Source organism: Hyposmocoma kahamanoa, unplaced genomic scaffold (genome assembly GCF_003589595.1).
Source record: "Hyposmocoma kahamanoa isolate Upper Pololo Valley unplaced genomic scaffold, ASM358959v1 87, whole genome shotgun sequence".
Lineage (NCBI taxonomy): Eukaryota > Metazoa > Arthropoda > Insecta > Lepidoptera > Cosmopterigidae > Hyposmocoma > Hyposmocoma kahamanoa.
The window spans coordinates 12,342,780-12,363,921 of NW_020654422.1; the positions used below are offsets into that span (position 1 = coordinate 12,342,780).

The 21,142-nt window shown below is 35.0% G+C and overlaps 1 protein-coding gene across 1 annotated transcript in view; it reads right to left on the reverse strand.

Annotated features, from left to right (window-relative positions):
• LOC113235457 overlaps positions 1 to 21,142 on the reverse strand; it is a 74,022-nt gene that overhangs the window by 30,386 nt on the left and 22,494 nt on the right. Inside the window, exon 8 of the mRNA XM_026471149.1 lies at positions 6,606 to 6,735. Within this exon, the coding sequence (XP_026326934.1) occupies positions 6,606 to 6,735 (130 nt within the window). The remainder of the gene's footprint in view (positions 1 to 6,605; positions 6,736 to 21,142) is intronic.

Here is a 21,142-nt window from a genome sequence, read left to right on the forward strand (position 1 = left end):
ACATATTTTGCCTCGCACACCATATAAGAGGTAAAATTCTCATACATGCACGAGAATCACCGTACTTCTAGCAACCCATCCTTTGTTTACATCGAGTATATAACCATACTCGATGTTTGTTTATTAATTACCAATACAAATTTCAAATTTTTTAAGTAAAATCAAATTTAAATAAGCGAAACTTCATATAAACATAAATATACTAAAAATATTTTATAACGTAAATAAAAAATATTATATTACGTAATTATTGGGAAGATAGTTGTTATGTTGATACCCTCACCAATTTCTCGTGAGGTAAGTAACATAATTAAGTTGTTATAAATAAACAATTACTGCTTAGAAATAATAATCAAATGTCAGACGTTGAACTTCGGGTCGTAATTTTAATGAGTATATTTAATTATAACGCTGAATTCTTTACAAAATGTATGACGAAACGTAACTACTTAAATAAGGTAATTGTGAATAATGACGTAATAATTGCCTCCCTATGCAAACTATGCGTTTGTATAGTTATCGTAAATTGCAAGCACATTATTTTTCACGTGTTTCCTATAACATTATACTTTATCAAACATTACTTTCTAACACATTATTATTAGACATTGCAAATTGATACTGATAAACAATATCAAGGCTAATATTAGACATAACTGGTTGACCATGGGACCTGTAAAGGCCCCGAAACGTTGGTTTGTTGGAAAAAACAAATATACGCGATTTATATCCGGATAAATAGTTTCATTTCCTATGTGTAACAATTGCGAAAACGTAAGAACTCAATATCAAGGTCTTGAAAAACTCTCATAGAGCAAAATATACATTTAGCCAGATTTCAAGAAAGAGGCCAACGGCTATACGAAGTGTTAGGTTTAGCAACAGTAGAGCTCTTTGTGAAAGAGTTCATCGAAGTACTGCCACCTTACCCATTTCTGCCGCCAAGCAGTAATGTCAGCATTACTGAGTTCCGGTTTTGAAGAATAAGGGTGCTGGTGAAATTACAGGCACATGGGACTTGTCAACGTGTGTCTCAGCGCGACGGGCGCAGTGGCAGTGCTCCTTAGATCTTTGCAATTTAAAGCTCTGAGTGGCGCTGCAACTGTTATGGACAGGCGTGTAGCTTACCATCAGGCGCACAACTTGTTCGTCCCGTCACTGGATATTTAAAAAAAAAGGGAAAATTATCTAACTCGCCCGAAGTGGATAAATACTCCGTGCAAATAAAATAACCTTAAATATCTTCTGGTTAATTTTATTCGTAGATTAGCACCTGTCGCAGTTGTATTTTGTAATCACAAGTTGCAACAACATTCGGTGGACAGTGGACATGATGATGATACTAAGTAGATAAGACAGTAGCAGCTAAACTCCTTGTGAAAGAATTCGTCCAGGGACATACTGTCACCATATATACTATTACATATATACAATAACGTGACTATTACTGCGTTCCGATTTTGGAGGGTAAGGATGTTGGTGAAAGTACAGGCACATGGGGCTTGTCAACTTTACGTCCCAGGGTGACGGGTGCAGTGTGGTAGTGGCCTTCAGACCTTTGCGATTTAAAACTCTGAGTGGCACTGCAACTGTTAACGGTAGACGTGTCGTTTACCACTAGGTACATGACTTGTTCGTACCGACAGGAAAAATATAGATCACAGATCTATTGACTAATTAAACAATTTAACCCATTACGAAACTGACTTCAACTTGAACCATATTGATATACTTAGTTGGTAATTCGGCATGAAAAGGAAAAAATACGAAGCTTATTACGCAATTTTTCATAACTTATAAATTTTTTGTTTACGCTCTTTTTTTAAACACTGATGGTGTCTATTTTAACTGATTTTAACACAATCCTTACATGAAATTCGGTCAAAGAAGAAGTTTGGTCTCTTAGTAAGCAGTTTATTAAAATTTAATAGAAACCAAAGTGGTAATGTTTGATTTCACATTCAACTTAAAGTTGGTTAACATATAGGCCAATGTTTGTTCAGGCTTACTTGGGGTATAATGTGGCCCCTAAATTTGGATTGAAAATATGAAGTGGTATAGGGAGACGTACCAAATATTGGATACGTGCACAATACTGGATACCCCGCTATAATGAAAACTAAACAACACCATCTTTATTTAAAAACTAGAACTACTTCGTCAATATAAGTTACCAATATTTTGGTAGTTGTCTGCGCCATTTTTGCCTTCAGTTAGCTGTAAACATTCAAAGTGTATTTTTCTGTTCGACGATTTTTTCAGATCTTGACTTCAAAACGCTGCTAAAGTACTGTAAGTGATATTATATTTTGTAACAGTGTTATATACTAGCTGGGCGCATAGTTAGAATACAGAAGTTAACGCATTTTTAGCGAAAATTGCGCAGGGTGAAATTTTTGTAACCGATTATTGTACAATTAGGTAGTTACCTCAATATTGGATACCTACAATACTAAACATCCGATATTGGGGTACCTACATGACTCGTATAATGTCTTTCATATTCAAATGTTTAATTATTTGTTTAGATGGGGATCATTACAAAAGATGACCGTTTAGATTTTTTGCCTACTGCTTTTGCAAATTTAAAAGGTACGTTTAAATGCATGCCCCGGTTAATAGAGTGTACCCTATAACTGGATATCCAATATTAAATAGTACCTATACCCTGTATTGGATATCCATTCTTAGGGTGCGTGTGAAAACGATTTTTTCTTTAATTAATGAGAAATTTAATTAAAACAAAATAATTATGTAAAAAATAAATGAACATTGATATAAGTTTAATTCATTTTCTAATGTAGTCTTTAGATAGAAAATGACTGTGAATGCAATAAATATATTTTTTTAAATATTATGTTAGTGTTTTTTTCGAATGTCAAAAAGTATCCAATATTTGGTACCTACCTCTCCCTTATTATTAGCAACACACGATCATAAATTCCCTCGTAACGCGCAAGGGATTGCATATTGGGAGAGCATACCTAAGTTGATAAAAAAAGCCAATGATATGTGGTCTAACAACAGTATTCAGCTTAGAATATTTTAATATTGATAAGGTAGCTCTCAAACGAGACCAAGGAGTACTATAACAATACGCGTTTTTATAATTCGGGCAATGACTTTACATACTGCCGTTCGAATATCAAAATCTATAATAGATAATAACCATGATAAATTGATAAACTAAATTAAATAAATAGGTACCAAAATATCTTACATATCACGTTAATGCTACAGAATAAGACATAATGAAAAAGGCACGCAAAATAGTAACCTATAAATAACTTTGCTGGCTAGACTATTGAATTCTTTATTTTGGTTTTGGTTACGATAATTTACCTTAAATTTAGTTTTCTTTTCTACTTTAATATCCATATACTCATAGGTTTAATTGACCTCTAGATGTTAGTCATTGAATGTTGTGTACATCTGTTATTGGCTTGTGTATCGGAGTTTGTTATCTTTAGTTTTTTTAAGTTGTTTGAATGTATTAATACACATGCTGTTGACGTGGCTTATGAAAATAAATAAATAAACTTGCATTTCTATATCGACTGATGCCTAGAGTAATACGTAAACTGATACGATTGGCTATAATAGATAACGGCAGTTCAAAAGGCGTTACAGTGTAATTTGTTGCCTTAGGATGAACTTGTGCTGCGTTACAAATAACAAACTGCACAAACATTTTATGTTACAGAGTAGTATCAGTAGTAGTCTAATTGACACTGTGGTAGTATTCAATCTTTGAATTTTTAATTAGCGATTATTATTAGAAAAGTCTAACTTTAACCTAAGTCAAAGTAACTTATGAAGAAATATCACTCATATAATCTATTTGTTACATACACCATCAGTTAATGTAAGAAACAGATTGTGCTGAATCAACTGTATATTTTGAAACGTTTGGTATTCTATTGCAGTTATTTCTTGCGATATTTTGCGGAATCTGAGAGTTAGAAGTTTAAGTTTCTAAACTTTTACGGTTTTATAGTATTCTTTCCGCATAACCAAGAGGTTGATAGGGAGGGTCACTATGAACAAAATTTATGTAAAAATATGTGGGACTGAGAAGTTAAACACAATATATTGTATATACCGTGTTTTTTTAACTGGGATAGAATGGGGAAATCCGAAACCGTACAAGTTACAGGGAAACTGACTTAGGAATGATTTAGTCTTTTAGTAAGAAAACAATTTTGGTTAGCGTCAGTTGTCCTTAAAAAACTCACGCTTGACCAAAAATTGACAATGCTAGAATTGTTTTCACAAAAAAAAGACTTAATGGTTCCTTAGACAGTTTTCCTGTATCTCCTATAGTTTCCGATTTCCGCATTCCTACTGTACATTAGTACTGTATATTACATTGTACATTCGCATAATACAAATAATAATCTCAGTACAGAGTACAAAAAAACCGACCTCAAAATTACGTGGAATTACGTCTATTTGCTAAGTTTTATTGAAGTATCCCTAGTTCGACACAGTACAGGACTTGACACTGGAGATAATAAAAATCGGTTCTCACTACTCAAAGTATATTGAGAGAAAAACGCCTTGAATTGGAGAAATAGCAAAATCAACCATTTAAGTAATTGCTCCTAAATTAATGTTAGGCGCTATTTATGAAAATGAATCATCATGCGTGAACAGCCACCCTTTGCGGTGGATGATTTTCTCCAAAATGAAATGGGACCACTAAGGAAGTACCCCCTTTCCGACAAAAAAGGAATCATGAAAATCGGTTCACAAATACCGGAGTTATCGCGTAATATACAGGGTGGGCCAAAAATTTTTGCACATTTGAAACATTAATAGAAATAAAACTACAAATATGATTTTGTTGATCATTTTTTTTAACGTCATAAACATTTATTAAAATTTATTTTTTTTAAATAACATCATCGAGATGTGCTCCGTCTCGTCGTTGGCACTCCTGTAAACGACTACGCAAACTTTGAAAAACTCGCTGACACATGCTGCGAGGTATCGCGGCTATCTCCTTCTGAATATTTGATTTTAATTGGGAAATTGTTGTCGGTTTATTAAGATACACTCGACTTTTCAAGTATCCCCACAAGAAAAAATCGCATGGTGTAAGGTCCGGGCTTCTCGGAGGCCATGGGATATCACCTCTGCGAGAAATCAGTTTGTTAGGGAATATTTCTTTGACCACCGGTAAAGTCACATTTGACGTATGGCATGTTGCTCCATCTTGTTGCATCCAAGTCCTGCTGTTGTATCCTTCAAATTCACGTAACTGTGGTGCCAAGAAATCTTGCAACATCTTTATGTATTCCACTGAGTTCACAGTCATGTTATTTCCTTGGTTATTTTCGAAGAAATACGGACCGATTATGCCTTTTGCTGATATGACAGCCCATACTGTCGTTTTTGGTGAATGAAGCGGCTTTTGGTGTTTACGGCGAGGGTTTTCCTTGCTCCAATATCGACAATTGTGTTTATTTACATGACCATTGATGTGAAAATGGGCCTCGTCCGTAAACAACACATTCTCAAGACTAGAGAATCGCTCCAACATAGTGTCAGCCAATAACTTACGTTGAATGTAATCATTTGGTTTCATTTCATGCACAATCTGAAGCTTATATGGGTGTAATTTGAGGTCCAGATGCAGAATTCGCCGCAGACTAGTTCTTGGTATTGCCAGAGCCGCCGAACGCTTACACGTAGATGATTCTGGATCGTTTCTTACAGAAATTTCAACTTCGCGAATGTTTTCACCACTTCTTCTTGAACGTGGCCGCCCTGTTTGTTTGATATTCATCGTTGATCCGGTTTCCTCGAACTTGTTGACCCAAGCCTTGATTAAATTAACACTTGGACACTCATTTATACGGCGTAATCCGTATTCAATCCTAAATAGGCGTCGTACAGTAACGTAAGAATCGTTGTTTTTGTAAAATTGTTTTACACAGAAAGCACGCTGTTGTCCCATGAAGCGCTCCATTGTGACTAAAATTGCATGAAGTTACGCACAACTCCCTGCCACCCGCGCACCCCTCCCTCTTACGGTTTTTGAGATATGCAGTGTTGCTATTTGCAAAAATTTTTGGCCCACCCTGTACATACAAAAAAAAAGAAAAAAGAAAAAAAAAGAACATACAGTCGAATTGAGAACCTCCTCATTTTTGAAGTCGGTTAAAAAGGAGGATGCTCTCATAAATCGATTTTTTTATGTATGTTCCGCGATAACTCGCGGTTTGTGAACCGATTTTGATGATTCTTTTTCGTTAGAAAGACAGTACCTCAGTATTGGACCCATTTAAATTTAAACGAAACATTCGACTTCTAAAGTGGCAAACTAGAGAATGAATCCGATTTCGCGCAATTTCCGTTAACCGATTTCAATAAAACTTGGCAAGTAGATGTAATTCCACTAGGTCGGTTTTTTTTTTTACAAAAATGTTACCATTGTTTGGTAGAGTGGTTAATAGTTAATTTTGCAGAGCCAGGCGTTCATAAGTAGTGAAGACCAATATTATCGACTATATGTATATCTATTTCTACGGCAGCAGCTACGAAACATCACACGCAGAATGTCATGCGATAGAGATTAATGAACTTAAAGAAAAAATTACCTTATTATCACTGTCAAGGTAATAGTAAGCCAGTAGTGCGTCATTGTGTGCAGTCACACTGAGGATGTGCTCGAACGTATCGGTTTCGCTGATGGCGTCATTGTAGGACACTCGGAACTCGCTCGCCCGCCTGAGGAAGATGATAAAAGAATTAAATGAATTTATGTTTGGTAGAATTGTCAGCGATCATAGTTTAGTGGAAGTACAGTCGTTTTTCAATTATATTAAACAATTTTTAAGTTACGTACTATTTTTTTTTTTATTTATGATTGGGCAGTTCTAATGAAATTCCGAAACTCGTGCTTTATATATTTATGAAAATTATTAGGAAGAATTTGTATTTATTTTTTGTAAATTTCATAGTACTTATGTAAATGGTTTTTGATGATATAGTGGTTCCCAAAATAAATTACTAAAAAAAGATGAGGTTAGTCAGAACATTTGAGGATGATGGAATGACGGCGAGGGAATGACGAAATCAAATAAACCAAGAAAAAATAGAGATGTAAACTTACTTTTAGACTTAATATATTGTGTGTAAACTTACTGCTACCAATAACTCATCTGAGTGTGTGATTATAATTAATTAATAAAATCAATTGCTTAACTTCTTTTCATATGATGTGAGGGAATGACTGCCAAAAATTAAACTTAGAATTTTAAATTAAATCTTTTCGTAGTAGACACTTTTTGCACACACAAGTTGAATTTTGTCATTATGAAATGTTTACAGTGCTGCTAACTTTCAAAAACTTATATATGCTTTTAGCAAAGATTAAAAATGCGTTCACAAATCGAGTGAAGGTAAAAGTGTGAGTGAATTATTTTTTTAGGTTGGGACATCAATAATATACCATACCACACCATACCATACATTTTTTAAATTTATTTATCATGTTTTTATCACAGGATACCTTTAATATTTTATTTGATGGAATGTTTAAAATTTTAAGGTTATTTTTGTTAAATGTGTTGATTTAAAGCACAAAACGTATTTGATCATGGAAATTGGGACACAGTGGGGGAATTATTTTGGGGATATTTTTATATTATTATTATTTAAATAGAATAATCAATATTTTATGTAGTCATTAGTAGTAATTTAATTATAATTTGCTATTTAATTTTACGTTAAGAATCAAATACTTTTTTTTATAAACCTAAAGGACAAGAATTGAGATATTTTGTAACAATTACCCAATTGTTTATTAGCTATACCCCTCGCTAACAGAGGAAAACATCGTATGAAATTAGCACGTCAAACTACTTGGAGACACGTATAAGTCGTACAAGGGTTGACGACGATAACGATGATGATGGTGAAAATAAAATCTGAATACATATTTAAGAGGTATCTCTAAGAATAGAATCTGCTCATGCATTTTTACGAAAATCTAAGAGCGTAGTTATTGTTTAGCTAATGAAATGGACGACAAATGGTTATATTTATTAGACTGATTAATGCGCGGAATACTTAGCAGCTGAGTATTAAAAAAATCTAATTTAAAAAATACTAAGTAATACATAGTTACCATGACGCAAAATCTCAATTATGTTCAATATCTTAAAATAAATGCTGATTTAATTTAAATAAATTGCCTGTATATCTTTTATTACGAATTTGTAGGTAAGATAAGAAGATAAATACTTTTTTTTACCAACGACATACATGATTCCTCATGTACCTACATACGTTTTATTTCGTCCTTATTTGTAAACTAGGAACATTAAGTTTATTTTGCTCCTTTATAAGTACCAACAAGAGCACAATAAGCTTGACACTTTGGACTTATGGAATTTTAGTGTTAAATTTAAATATTAAGTGACAAGCTTGGGTTACTTTTAACCACTGATTGGTTGACTTGTACAGACAAGGCTCAATAAATTTTTTTAAGCACACTTTCACATTCTACGCAGACGATATCGCGGGCACCAGCTAGTTTATAATAAAGGAATAAGTAAATACATCATCAGCATAAATATCAGGCATTCTTCGTTAATTTTTAAGTAGTTTAAACGGATATTATGAAAGTGAAAAACAGAAAGTATAACATTAATAAATTCGGCCAGATTCTGCGGATATCCACCTTACAAAACATTGCGTGGCGACGAGGTCACTAACCAACCTAGGCTATCGCGGGTACAGCGCAACCGACACCGCATGACGTCTGAAAACGTTTGCGCACGTTTGTATTACATATCTACCACTAACTACATTGTATACTAGTAAAGAAAACATCATGAGGAATAGTGGATATTGGAGACAGTTCAAAGAAACAAAACAATTGAGGATTTGTGATAAGCAGTTACAATGATTAATGCAATATCTACAATGCCAATTAGAAATGAGTAGAAACAATCAGTTTTTAATACTTTCACTCCCTCTCGTCGACCTAGGTGGCCCAACGGTTTATGCGACGGGCGCTGGTTGATAAGGAGGACCAGGGTTCGGTTCCCGATAGGACAAAATTGGGAAATGAACTTTTCTAAATTGGTCTAAGTATTTTGGGAAGCGCCCCAGAGTGAATTCCGTTGATATGGACAGACCTCCCAATTGCTGAGGTTGTCTGGCACATTACATTATTTATTATAAGGAAATGAAACTATTTTTTTGGGATCTATGTCGCGTATATTTGTTTTTTCAAAGAAACAGGTAAGTCAGTCAGCCCGTGACCATGGGATCTGTAAACGGTCCAAAACGTTGGTTTGTTTGAATAAAAAAAAAAACTAAAGTACGCGATTTTGATCCGAAAAAAAAAAATTGTTTCATTCCCTATGTGCAACAATCGCGAAAACCTAAGAACTTGACTATTATTATTATTACTCTGTACATCACAACATAAGAAAAGCTGAAGTCAGTTCTACTGTTTTCCCTGACAGACAGATGACTCCACTCCACCTGATGTTAAATAGAAAATAGAGGGTTTTAAGCAGCAGTAGAGATCCTTGTGAAAGGGTTCGTTCAGGGAAGTACTGCTACCTTACCTATTTTTGCCGCCACGCAGCAATGTTATCATTACTACGTTCCAGTTTAGAAGGGTAAGGGTGCTGGTGAAATTACCTACATGCATATGGGACTTGTCAACTTATGTCACGGTGACGGGCGCAGTGGCAGTGTCCCTCATGTCTTTGCGATATAAAGCTCTGAATGGTACTGCCACTGCTATGGACAGGCATGTAGCTTACCACCAGGCACACGACTTGTTCGTACCGTCACTTGATATTATAAAAAAAAGTCCGAACGTGAAGGGACTTAGTGCAGTGTTGATGCAATCACCGCCGCCTCCACCCTGCATGGCTATAAGAATGCCTCTTCACGGCTCGTTTGAAGAACCCCGTATCATAAGAGGGAAGAAGTTAATGCGTTAGATGGGAGTTCTATTTAACGACTTTGCGACAGAAAAAGATACCATCAAACCTTTTAGTTCGCGATGGAAATAGATACAGCAAGTTGTAAAACAGTGACTACGGAGGTCAGCACGCGTTAAAAGTTTTGTATAAATATTACTATGGATTTCTCTATAGTAGCTTTAAAATGAATAACAATTTGAATTGGGCCATTATTTGTCCGGGTGATGAGCGGCTGGATAATGTCGTCGTGCAGAGGGGATGGGACGACATTTTGTGTGGAAAGGTCAGTTCATTATTATTGGACGAGGCATTGGATGCTAACGTGGCGCGTCTAAGGGCCGCAACTAAGCCCGAATCAGGAGCGTGGCTGCAAGCGTTGCCTTCTCCCCATTTAGGCACTGATTCGTTGAGATGATGCTAGATAATAATTCGTTGAAAATTGCCGTTGCTTTACGGTTGGGATGTAAGGTTTGTGAACCGCATCACTGCATTTGAGCGGTCATGGTTGAGAAAAACGGCCACCACGGCCTTAGTTGTCAGAAGTGCGCGGGGAGGTTTTCAAGATATCATGCAATAAATGATTTAGTTCGCCGGTCTTTAGTATTGGCTAATGTGCCCTGTGTCTTGGAGCCTCCGGGGCTGCGCCGTACAGATGGCAAGAGACCTGACGGCCTTACACTGGTTCCGTGGCAGAAGGGTCGGTGCCTTTTGTGGGACGCTACGTGCGTCAGTACGTTTGCACCGTCCCATCTGAGTCACACCACCAGATCTGCCGGGTCAGCTGCAGAGTAGGCGGCAAAATTGAAACATGCCAAGTGCAGTGCCTTGAAGCCGATGTACAATTTTGTGCCAGTTGCAGTGGAGACTGCGGGAACTTAGGGTGCGGAGGCCAAAGAACTCATCAGGGAGTTGGGTCGTCGGCTTAGACAAAGAGGCTATGATCCACGCACTGGATCTTACTTGGTGCAACAAATTTCGTTGGCTATTCAGCGCGGTAATGCTGCCAGTGTTATGGGGACGTTTGAGCCAGCTAAGATTCAGAGTGGTTCTGTTTCATTCTTATAGTTAAATAGAAATGACTAAGTCTAGCGAATTAAATAATTAATTTCTTTGTGATGAAGCCTACGTTGCGGATTGACATAATTATGTAATTAATTTAGTTTTGAAATGAATTGAATTTTAACATTTAAGTAAATGAAAAAAAAAATTTTTTTATAACATTTTTAACAATTATTAATAAGTCTTTATTATTAGTGTCCTTGTTTATGTTAGTTATCTGTGTTTTAATTGTATTTTATTTTTGATTTGAATGATATTTTCACTTCCATTTACTTTGAAAGAGGACTAAATATATTTAATATTAAAAGTTACATACCTATGTAACAATTTTATTATTCTCTGTGATATGCGCGAATAGATGCACAAGGCAAATGCACGTGATATCACGTGTCATTAGCAAATGACTGTGCTCTTATGTTGTTATCATTGTATACTTCAGAAATCCTTGTTGTTTAAAAAAAAAAAATCATATACTAAGGGCGCATTCCCGTTATGTCGTGACAACAGATAGTCGTGGAGTTTAAAGTGTCGTCTCTTGTGTGTTTAAATGAAGTTGTTCACAACAGGATTTCACGACTTTTTTGACGTTACGCGCGACAGACTGTCGTCACAGTGGGAAGGGCAAGAACGACTTTCGTTCGATGATAAATATAACATCACGATAAAAATGTGACGACAGATAATCGAAAGAAAGAAGAAAAAGATTCAAACGATTCTGTCATGCAAACAACAATGCGGCTGCCGTGAACCGATAGTCGTCACGATCTAGTAGGAACAGTTAGACACGACTGTCGTTCAACGATAAAATAAACGTTCACAACACAGTCGTCCAGCGATAAATAAAACGTTACGACATGATGGGAACGCGCCCTTAATGAAAGTAACCCACTGATTTGTTATAAGTTTTCAGTTTTAAGCTAAGGGAAGTTGCGAGAGTTCCCCAAATCCAGCATACATTTGATCAACGGGAGAACTTGACCTACCATAGTTGTACCAAATTGAGATTTTTTTTAGTTACACATAGTACAACAAAACTATTATATACATATACGTTTGACTCAACGATCAAATTGCGAAAAGAGAACGAGAATTCGCTGTTACAAAAGTCACAACTTGGCATTTACAACGGGTACTGGACAAGAACTTTTTATAAGACAATACTTCTATCAAAAATAGTAAAGTTGTATGTAACAGATTTTTTTTTATATCAAGTATTAAGGACTTTTTAGGTTTTGCTATTGTTACACATTGGAAATGAAAATATTTTTTCGGATCTAAATCGTTAATTTGTTTTTGCAAATCAACCAACGTTTCGAGCCTTTACAGGTCCATGGACACGGCTGATCTAAATTATGCATTAAAAAAAAACAACCCAAATGGTACGCAATTTACATCAATTGAAAAAATAGTGTTATTTCCTATTGTTAACAATCGCGAAAACGTCCTAACAAATCGATGTTGTAGAATATTATCAAAAGTAAATATTAGCGCAACCACTTTAGACTAGAGCAAATGCATACGTCGATAAAATACACGCACTAAAACGATTAAACCATAAATTAAAAAAGTAGATATTCTAACTTAACTTAGACTTAATGATGATTAATTCCTCGTATTAGTATTTATTTATACAACTTGAAGATTAACATGCACAATAAATTTAAAAGATTACTTGAAAGAATTGTCAAGATAACAATAAACACGCTGCCATCAAAAGATTATGACTGTTGTCTCTGCCTACCCCGATGGGAAAAAGGCGTGGAGTATATGTATGTATGTATGTATGTATGTATGTATCAAAAGATTATAGTATTAACATTTCTCAATCAAATGCTTAAGTATATTTACTCTATCCGTCATGTGTAATAAAACGACGATGTATATACATATAGGCTAGACGTCGAATAAAAATTTTAGCCCGTTGTTTAAAAAAAATATTTTTTTGCAACATTTTGTACAAAATATTTTTGTTTCACAACTTTAGAAAGACACTATGTATAGATATATACCATGTTGAGTAAGTTAGATAAAGGCATACTGTTTATTATTTCACATTACAGTATTTCGATCTGCTCGGTCATCTAAACATTGATATCACTTAATTACAATAATGCAATTTTACCATAAAAATTACTCACGTAACTTTTAAAGGCTTGTGAAAAGTTAGCCTATATATTATAGTCCTAATGCTGTGCACGGCACTCAGACGTTTTCCTTTACTGAAAAGCTCACCGTTAATTTCAAAATAAATTTCGAAAAACTCTGAGGTGCAAGTCCGGATTCGAACCCATGACCGTCTGCTTGAGAGGCGGTGGGTGAAACCGTTAGGCTACCACGCCTACTACAATATCCGAACCCCGTACTATAAAACTCCAGATAAGAAGAACTTCTTTATATTATTTAACACAGTTTTACTTAATTATTGAATCAATAATAATAGAATACCATTGATCTACCAATAAATGGACGTTGGGGTCTAATACAAAAACCATGAAAAAATATCCGGAGTTAACCTATACAAACGTAGTAACAAGTAAGGAAATATAAAAAAAAACTAAAACATGTAATTTAAATCGTAACGTCATTGCAGTACCTACTGCAGAAATGTACATACAAATATTATAAATGTGAAAAAAAAAAACTGTGTCTCTCTGTTTGTCAGTTATGGCGTGTTATAAGAAATGTATCAATGTTTCGAGTTTCCAGATTAATATAAACGTAAACTCAAATTTTCATAATCTCGAAAACCGATTTATCTAAAGCTAGGGAAGTGCGGAGATTGACCATTCTCGTTACTTTTTTATTCTCTGTGTTTGTAAAAGGTCAGTTATCTAGTGCATTTTTTACATGGCACCATTAGAATACTTTAAAATCCAACTTCGACTTCCTAGGTCAGTAGTTTGTCCTACGATGCAGGAAAACCATATCCAGAAATTCGGAATTTGAAACACTGATGAATGAATATTTGGTTGTTTTAACAACCCTATGTCGCTCCTTGTAGCTATATATAAACATGTATGTATGTAGAACACCTTTCTCCGACCATTGGTTATTACTAACAATTATAAAAATAATTTAAAAAATAAGATTAACATCACAGCGACTCTGTAGTTCATATGTTATAAATGTTTCAATCGCTTGTCGATTGATGCTCTATGTGCGTTTAACGCCAAATTGGTCCGAAGACTTTTTAGCGCGGACCCGACGTCCATTTATTTCATAATTAGACATTATGTCGGAAATACCACACGGAAAAGGGATATCCGCGCTTACGTATATAGCGCTATAAACGCCTCTACAAAGCCTAAATCGAAATATTAAACCGACCAAAACTAAATACAATGTTAATTACATTTAGGTCATATCATCGATAGCTACTACTCAAATTGAACGTCAAATGTAACAGATGAAATTGACGTGTTTCTGATATGTTATTGACATAATTGTGTTACAGCCAATGTGCGGTATCCGGTACCGGTACGGGGTTAATTTTAAGTAGCCGTGTACTATAATTTGTTCGTGTTAATAATAATAGGAATAGTGGGTAAAGAGGCTTTTCGGCCAAATAAATAACTCTGTACGTCGCACAATTTTTATTAGCGGTTTAATGTTTTCTTAAAATCTCTATAGTTGAACTTAAAATTGCTTCTACGCAAAAGCTAGTAAATCTTGGAAGTACAGATTACTTCACAACATTTTCTTTTATCGCTAAACCGTGTCTATGTCTCTATGTAATTACACAAGAAAATAAGTCATAAATAAATACGATGTATCTAATGGCCATAAACAAGGAAATCATTGACGTCACGTGTTTTTAAAGTAAGCCAATAATGCTAGCTAGGTTTAAAACCAGTTCACGAGCAAGCGCGTAGTCAACTGTGATGCAGTTACTAAAATATATACAAAAAATTTGTACGTAAATTACTTGGTACTTGGCGCCTATTTGCGTAAATTAACTCACATATCACACAACAATGCGATGATTGCGTAAATGATAAAAAATAACGCCACCCAAGGCTTCCGATAATTATCAAGACGAAATAATGACATACATTAAGTTAACGAAATAAGGTCCAAGTATCAACTGTCAATTTTGCTAGTTATCATCAAATGTTGTACAAAACAACTTCAACAAATCGTGCTCTATCAATATGACAACTAGTGCGTCGTGCTAAGTTTTTTGTAACTTTTGTGTACGTCATATTTATTTATGGATTGAAACACAAATTATAATCGGAACATTTTGTAGTACTTCTATAACCTTTGCGCAATTTAAACATGGAATTTGTATGGGTTTCAGTTATTACCTATCTAAGAAGCTTTGTTCTGTACATGTACCTAAATAGGAATCCCCTGAAATTGCGATAAAAATCATATGCTCCATAGTAAATGATCATTCTGGTTTGACCTAAATATTAGAAACAGCTGTTTTTTTTTAAATAGAAATTTACATTCAATTTTATCTACATCGCTAGGCTTTACACAAAACATAATAATAACAAACTGGGTATATTTTTGAGGTACAAGTTGCTTCACTGCATTTTTTTACCGTCAAACCGTGTAGGTATGTACCAATACCCTTGTGTCAGTGTACAAGACATTAACTTAAAAACAAATTAGGCTCAATTTATATTACAGCGGAACGGAATGGAAGCCAATATTTGTAACGATAGCATATGCGGCTGAATCGCACATAGCTCGCGCATTCGCGAGAATTCCGCGGAAGGTTTTGGCTCGTATCTAGTTTGTACGTTACACAATTGACCATAAAGTTCATTAAGCTATGTACAACAGCGTTACAAAAATACGCTTCCATTCCGTTCCGCCGTAATATAAATTGAGCCTAGGCCGAATCTTTTGTAAACAGGGAATCTAAAATAGATAACTGCCTCTGTGGCCGAACGGTGACCATGCCGGACTGCCACGCAGAGGTCCCAGGTTCGATTCCCGGGCCGGGAGAAATATTTGTATGGCCTACATTTATTTCTCTCGTGAGTTTGGGTGTAATTTGTGGTTGTCTGTGTGTGTGTGTCCATGGCACCCGCAACACAGGGTTTCCCTAGTGCGGGGCTATGTTGAGTGTGTGCGTTATTATTATTATATATAACCAAGACAACAAGTGTAAGTCATTAAAGTAGTTATTATACACGACTTAAATTGCGGACTAAAAAAAAATTAAAAAACTTATTAAATACTTAACAATATCGGCGTTGTGTAATGTGAATTCAATAATGCAATCATTATCAAATACAGGTTTCACCACGAAATTCCCAGCATTCGGTTGGAAATCGTGCCGCGCGCAGATAACGAATTGATATGGCCTTTGTGCGTATCGTAACACATGTTTTGTTTTACTACTGGTCACATATTAAACACCAGTGATAACATGCACAGTTTCCCATGCATATCGGAATGCATTTTGACCTTTTGCCTGAAACCATCCTTGGTTTCAATTTAACAATATAATACAATAATGAACAGATATCATCGCGGATAGTGCAAAGGCGCGTATATTGCATTGGTAAAAGGCGCGTATCTACATGAGACCAAATTTTATGAGAGAATTTAAACGTTATTACTTTGACATTTCAATGGCTACGACTTTAATTTATGCACAGTAAGCATTAATTTAAGTTATTTACAGACTGATAACAATAGATTCCAGTAAATCGTCTAATTTGGTTGCACGAGTGACGTTTAGGTACGCGGATTTGGTTTGGCATTAACTTACAGAAATGGCAACTTCATAACGTATGCCAGTTACGCGTATCGTCGATATATTGTGATTCCTCGACGATATTGTGATTTTTTTTTAATATGGTGTAATGTAAATAAGGTTACGGTAATTAATTGTAAATAATGCGATTTATGATTAATAATAGCCAAACACTATAAAGTACCTACTAATCTTAGACTGAATTTTAGTAGCAGTAGCGCTCCTTGTGAAAGTTCGTCCAGGGTAGTACTGCCACCTTACCTACTTCTGCCGCCAAGCAGTAATGACAGCATTACTGCGTTCGTGTTTTGAAGGGTAAGGGTGCTTTTGTGGGTGAAATTTTCAACTTTCAAATTGTCAACTTATTTCTCAGGGTGACGGGCGCAGTGGCAGTGCCCCTCAAATCTTTGCAATTTAAAGCTCTGAGTGGCACTACAACTGTTATGGACAGGTGTGTAGCTTACCATCATGCGCACGACATGTTCGTCCCGTCACTTGATATTATAAAAAAAAAGAATTATAGCCGCTATGTTATACTGTATTCTTCTTAAACCTACACTTATCGCATCCTTTCAAGCGAAGTTATCCCAAAGTTTTAGAAAATTGTTAATTTGACTTCCTCCTTCCTCCTTCCTGGGGCATCTGCTCCCGCTTTCCGTCCGAAACAATTACTATCAAATAACTAATACTCGACCAAATGAAAAGACGTGGGATGCGAATGAAGCTACATTAAATTCAACGAAATTAATAAATAAATTTATAGTGATTTGTGCAAATAGTTAAAAATAATAGCAATAATAATATAACAGAACACAAAATGATCAAAAGCTAAAACTCAAGCGGTACACGTAAGTAATTGCGACTTGTATGAATTAATAATCGAATTAAAAATATCGAGATGATCATTACCTTGCTCAAGTTCATCATAAGCTCGACACATTTTCACTATGGGGTTATAGAAAGAGGTATAATTTTTATACACATTTAGACGAAAAATTCTCGGCACCCGGAGACGTACTTTGGCATTAAAATTAATTTGGCTTAAAAGATCGGGACAATCCACCATAGAATTTATGATTTTATGTAAGTAAATGAGTTCATTAAAATCTCGTTTTTTTTCAATAAAGGCACCTTAAAGTACTCAACCCTATTGGCATACGATTGCAGACTTCGCAGTAAACCGAACCTACCACAAACTGATGAAAAAATTATTTTTGAACTCGTTCAATACTTTGCCAGTGAACATTATAGAATGGTGACCAAATTACAGAAGCGTATTCCAAAATTGGCCTAACTAAAGCATAGTAAAGTCGGAATAAGGTTAAAGGCTTTTTAAGACCCTTCGAAGCACGAATGATAAAACCCAGCATCAGAAACCAGTTACTGAGGGGTAGCTCTAATTCGTAGCGAGAGGTACTTCTAAGAATATAAACTGGGATTAACTTCAATAATTTGGTTTATTTCACATTTTTTTACATGGTTTATACTTTCAGTCTAGGATGTAATATGTCAAGATCTTCTGTTTTCTTATTTCAATTCTTCAAAAGCATTCTAATTACAAAAACTATATTCACTAGCTATATTCAGCCAGCAATTCTACTCATAGAGTAGAGCCTAGACTACAGTAGCATAATTAAAATGGGTATGGAAATTCAATTTTGAGTCAAAATAGACACCTTAATCTTTCGCTTTAACTCCGGTATTTGTGAAACGATTTTCAAGCATGAAGATTCATTTTTATAAATACCGCCCAAATTTAACTTAAGGCAATTATTTTAATGGTTGGTTTTGCTAATCTCCAATTCAAGGCGTTTTTCTCTCCCTTACTTCACTACTTAAATATACTTTGAGTGAGAACCGATTTTCATTATCTCCTGTGTCAAGTCCTGTGTAGTGGCGAAATAGAGGATATTTCAATAAAACTTGGCAAATAGACGTAATGCCACGTACTTTTAAGGTCGGTTTTTTTAGTACTCTGTACTAAGATTATTTTGTGTTGTTTTTAGTGTTGGAAGTTAAATAACCTCTAGAATAAAGTTCGAAATTTATGAAGTAACAAATAAATTTGACTTATGTGCTTTAGTCCGCCGAACCTAGATATTTTGTATGAACTTGTCCACACAAGTCCGTGTCCGGTACGGGCCCTCTAGTTCACACAAACTAGCATGACCAGTCCAAATCACGGGCACGGCCCTGGGGGTCGAATGATGCGAATGAAGCTTCATACTTGATACTTGTCTTTTAATTTTGTCGAATATTACTTATTTGACAGTAATTGTTTCGGACGGATGTCGGACGGAGATCGAGAGTAGACAACCTGATGTGTGTGGATAGTCCTTTAAACGGTTGAACATTTTTAAATTAATAAGTCGAAATGTCGGTAAAACTAGGCATTCATTGCGAATTGATTAGCACGACCAATATGTTCGCAAGTGAATATGACTTTAACAAAATGTACCTATCTCTATTCATATTTTATTGATGTTTTTACTACCATCTTATTCGTTTTTTTTAAATACTCCACTAATTTGTCGTTAAAACCAAAAACAAAGATCTGCAACAAGCATATAGAACAATTCGTGAGGTCTGCTAACTCCTTCCGTAGATCAGTTGGAAGAGCGACAGCCCCGGTTTGGCGAGAAAGTCTAGTCCAGCCGGATCAAATATTTTTTTCTTCGTTCGATCTTTGTATCAATAATAACAATGAATTTATTAATGTTGTATTCTATTCAATAACATGATAGTCAATAAAAGAAAACTAATCACAGTGATTCCACTGTGGGTCGCAGCTCGCATTTAGTGACGTTAGATCAATATAAGTTGACGTAATTGACCTAAGTGATGCACTTGATCTAGATTGTTGTGAAGAGATATCCGTGACCGCTAGATATTGTTTCCTTAAGTAGGGTAATATTTGTTATTTCAAACAAAACCAAATAAAACTTTCTGTGCTGGTCTTTCTAAAAAACTTAAATCATACGACGGGAGACTTGGGCATTTTAAAATTACGCCCCTTTCGGAGCGCAGAGAACTATTAGATATGGTTTCCTTTATAAAATTATTAATACACAATAAGGTTGACTGTCCTCAACTGCTTGGTAATTTAAACTTTGAGATTTCCGCCAGACTTCCGGGATTTCACATAAGACTTCTTCACCCACCTCGTCGTAGAACAGTATTAAGTTCCAATTCCCCCATAGTTCGCATATCTAATTTATATAATGACTGCTCCAAACATGCGGATATTTTCGATGACTCACTGATAGGCTTCAGAAACAAAATTCTTAATTTTCTTGGTTCGGGCACATAGCATTCTTTATTATTTAGTATTTGAATCGTGTCGTATATTTTACTTATTAAAAAAATCCTAAATTATTTCTTTTTTATTACTTTTAAAATTATTTTTTACTTTTCCAACTCTGTTTAAACATTTTTTTGCATGAGGAGCTCGCCTATAATTAGTCACTCAGACTAAGTTTTTGAAATGTATTAAAACCTACATGAAATATTGTAGTAACTGTTGGTGTTATAAATAAATAAATAAAAACCAACCAAGCCATGATCACAGCTAACTCTTATGAGAGCTGTAAAGGGCCCGAAACGTTGTTTTTTTAGTCGAAAAACCAAATATACGCGATTTAGATCTGGAAAAAAATAGTTTCATTTCCAATTGCGAAACCCTAAGACCTCGATAAAGTAATGTTATTTAAATCACGATATTTTAGGGGTCATTCTAACCGACAGTACGAAAAACCTTCACTATGCGAAGCCCCATATCAAATCGCAAGTCTAGAGTATTGCGAAGTATGTATGATATAATACAAAAAAGCGTTGATGTTTTGTTTCCGGTTACTTTTAGGTATGAAGAAATATTGAATAAACTAGGTTACGTATTGTTATGCAAGTTACAAAGTAAGCGGTAAATTATACAATAATATTTTAACGTATTGAGGTGACATTATTTAATATGCACCCCCGCCGGTGCATCTACACATCAATAACACCACGCCCGTAAAATATCGTGAAATGAAAAAAATAGCAACCTGTTTGTAAAGGCTGAGTTATATCGGACTCTGTCTCAGCCATATTGGAGGTTCAAGGAACATTTTTTTGTACTGACAATATTGATGAATATTGAATATTTAAATAGTTACTTTATTATATAATTCAATTTTCACGCCAAACGTATAAAAAAATTAACGTGAGAACCTTTGCCTCGCAGCTTAAATTGTTTTTACAGTTAATGTTTTCATTACAGGACACTAGATAAAATCCAAATAACAAAGTCCAAAAATGAACTTGTGCAAACATTTTGTGTAAATGTGAGCATTCCAAATCTTTCAAATGTCTTCAATTTCAAACTTAGTTGTATGTTAATTTTAATCATAATTATGTAATGGGGTTTAGGCCT